Here is a 3,507-nt window from a genome sequence, read left to right as displayed (position 1 = left end):
CATCAGAGAATTTTTGCACAAAAACACAATGGTTTGAAGAAGTCTTCTTGAAGCCCTGTTGACTCATAAAAGAACCAAACTTCATGAATTCTTGAAGCCCTGTTGACTCATACAAGCTCTTCTTCAACTTGCAAACATAATTCTCTTTTCCCTTGACTTCAAAGCCTTCCGGCTGCTCCATGTAAATTTCTTCATCCAAGTCGCCATGGAGAAAAGCAGTTTTAACATCCATCTATTCAACCTCCAAGTCCAGATTTGCAACCAAGCCTAGAACCACACGAATGGATGACATCTTCATAACTGGAGAGAATATCTCATCAAAATCAATTTCCTTTTTCTGGCTAAAACCCTTCACAACTAATCTAGTCTTGTACCGTGGAATCGAGTTACCATCTTCATGTTTCACCCTAAAAACCCACATGTTTTTCAAAGCTTTTCTATCTTTAGGTAACATAACCAAATCAAACGTATCATTATCATATAGACTTCATTTCATCCTTCATAGCATCAAACCACATTTCATTTTCTTCAGTTTCCATGGCCTCATCAAGACTCTCTGGTTCTCCCCCGTCAGTCAAGCGTACAAATTCATTGGGAGAATAACGATATGAAGGTATTTTTTCTCTAGTAGATCATTTGAGAACTCTCGGGAGCATCAATAATAGTTGGTTGCTCACCAACTACATCGTTTTGCACTGGAGCATCAATGACATACTGGTCATTCTGAATATGATCATCATCTTCAATATCAACTTGAAGATTCTCACCTGGTGGAATAGTCAAAGGAACTGGATCAACATCAACTAGGCTCTCACTGCTCTGAGAATCAACTTTCTCAACTTTGTCAAGATCTTCAATTGTTTGGTCTTCAAAGAACACAATATCACGGCTTCTGACAAGTGTCTTCTCAACTGGATCAAAGAAACGATAGCCGAATTCATCTTGACCATAACCAACAAAGATACAATGCCTAGTTTTGACATCCTACTTTGACCTCTCATCCTTAGGAATATGCACAAAGGCTTTACACCCAAAAACTTTAAGATAATCATAAGAAACATTCTTACCAGACCAAATTATGTCAAGAACATCACCATTCAAAGCAACAGTGGGAGATAAATTGATAACATAGGCAGGAGTATTAAGTGATTATGCCCAAAAAGAATCTGGAACGCAGCTTAGCATTTGAAAGCATACATCTAACCCTCTCAACAAGAGTTTTGTTCATCCTCTCCGCCAAACAATTTAGCTGAGGAGTCTTCAGAGGAGTTTTCTGATGCCGAACACCCTGCTCTCTAGAATATCTATCAAAATGACCAATATACTCACCATCATTATCAAAACGGATGCATTTCAATTTCTTCCCTGTCTGTCTCTCAACCAAGGCCTGAAAATTCTTGAACACATCAAGTACCTGATCCTTGGACTTCAAAGAGAATACCTAGAGTTTACAAGAATGATCATCAATAAAAGTCACAAAGTAAAGTGCACTACCATGAGATTTTACCTTAAAAGGACCACACAAATCAGAATGTACCAACTCCAGCAAATCAAACTTTCTTGAAGGCAAATGACTCTTAAAAGAAACTATTTTCTGTTTACCGGCTAAACAATGAACACACTTGTTTAACTTTGATTGTTTCACTCCATAAAGCAAATTCTTCTTAGCGAAATTATCCATCCCCTTCTCGCTCATATGACTTATTCTTCTATGCCATAATGATGATGAAGTATCATTCTCCACCACATTTACTGAGCCTCTGAGAGTGGAGTCCTGAAAAATGTACAAGTTAGACAACTTGTCACCATGGGCTACAACTATTGAACCTCTATTAAGCTTCCACTAGCCAGCACCAAGGGTATTAACATAACCCTCATCATCAAGGTATCCAACAGAAATCAAATTCAAGCGGACATCTAGAGCATGCTTGACATTATTGAGAACTAATTTAGAACCATTATTACTTTCCAAACAAACAGTCTCAATACCAAGAACTCCAACCTCATGATTATTTGCAATTTTCAACATTCCAAAATTACCTGAAGTATAAGAAGAAATAATTCCTTCCTGGGCGTGACATGAGAAGTAGCACCAGAATCCACAAACCAGCTAGACTCATCGCAAACAAGATTGACGACATTTTCATCACAAGAAACAAGAAGGTCATCGTTAACAACATCAGCAACACGATTTTCATTATCGTTTTCTTTCTTTTGTTGTTTCATATCTCTCTTGTACTTGAAACAATATTTCTTGATATACCCATTCCTATGGCAATAGTCACATGTAACATTCTTGAATCTAGACTTTGACTTTCCTCTACTTTTATATCTGTCATTTTGACCTCTAAACTTGCTTCTACTCTATTTTCAATAACCAAAACATCGGAGTGTGGAGTAGAATAAGATGAACCTTGAGATCTTCTTCTCATCTCTTCATTCAAGTCATTACTTTTAGCATATTCCATGGTCACAACACCACTGGAGTAGAATTAGTCAAAGAAACTCGAAGAATTTCAAAAGAGTCTGGCAGAGTATTAAGAAGCCATAGTCCCTGAATTTCTTCATTGAATTTTACACCCATTTCAGATTGCTGGTCAAGAACACCCTGAAAATCATTAATATGATCGAAAATAGAAGTGCCCTCTTTATACCTGATGTTTATCAATTGTTTCAAAAGAAACAATTTACTGTTGTCAGTCTTCGAAGCATAAAGTGTTTCGAGCTTGTCCTACAAACTTCTAGCACGTGTCTTATTCACAATGTGATTTCTAACATTATCGTCAACCCACTGTCTAATATAGCCACAAACTTGTAGGTGCTCAAATTCTCAATCCGCATCATTCATAGATTCAGGTTTATTCGAAGCAAACACAGGTAGATGCATTTTCTTGACAAATGGAAGATCTTTCATCTTGCCTTTCTAAGTATGATAATTACTACCATTCAAACAAACCATATTGCTCATATTTAACTCCATCATTCAAATAGATAATCAACAACAACCTAATGCTCTGATACCACTTTGTTTGAAAAGGCAAGCACTGTCACGACCCGAGAGCACCCCCTAGTCATAACTGGCGTACTCGACCTCTCGGAGGTCTAATACAAGCCTCATGGATCATTCATTGCATACGATACTTTAAAAAAAAGGAGAATTTAAAACTTTCTTCACACGCGAAGACACTTTCATTAAATTGCAAGTGGAAGACTTTCTAGACTTTATCTAAGATGTCTCAAAACCATCTAATACTTGAATACAACATTGGGACTAAGCCCACTCAAAACTATAACAAAACTACAAGACATAAAGGAACATCTTGGTTATTGTCCTCGAATCTATGAGGACTCACCATGTCTTCATCTTCAAACACCTTAGAAACCTATCCATCAACCATGAAATATCAACATCTCCAAATCCCTACACTTTAGTCAAAAGGGAAAGAAAGGGGTTAGCACAATTAAGTACTAAGTATGGAAACCATGCAAAAACATGCTAAAAAGGAC

General features: G+C 37.1%; 1 protein-coding gene across 1 annotated transcript in view; it reads right to left on the bottom strand.

Moving 5' to 3' along the window:
* The window catches only part of LOC107058618 (retrovirus-related Pol polyprotein from transposon TNT 1-94), an 11,526-nt gene that overhangs the window by 5,349 nt on the left and 2,670 nt on the right, over positions 1-3,507 (bottom strand). Inside the window, 9 exon segments of the mRNA XM_015304529.1 lie at positions 11-485; positions 487-635; positions 637-892; positions 995-1,173; positions 1,175-2,002; positions 2,080-2,363; positions 2,366-2,482; positions 2,485-2,608; positions 2,813-2,923. Of these exon segments, the coding sequence (XP_015160015.1) occupies positions 11-485; positions 487-635; positions 637-892; positions 995-1,173; positions 1,175-2,002; positions 2,080-2,363; positions 2,366-2,482; positions 2,485-2,608; positions 2,813-2,923 (2,523 nt within the window).

This window comes from Solanum tuberosum, unplaced genomic scaffold (genome assembly GCF_000226075.1).
Source record: "Solanum tuberosum cultivar DM 1-3 516 R44 unplaced genomic scaffold, SolTub_3.0 scf00574, whole genome shotgun sequence".
NCBI lineage: Eukaryota > Viridiplantae > Streptophyta > Magnoliopsida > Solanales > Solanaceae > Solanum > Solanum tuberosum.
This window is presented reverse-complemented; position numbering and strand designations above follow the sequence as displayed.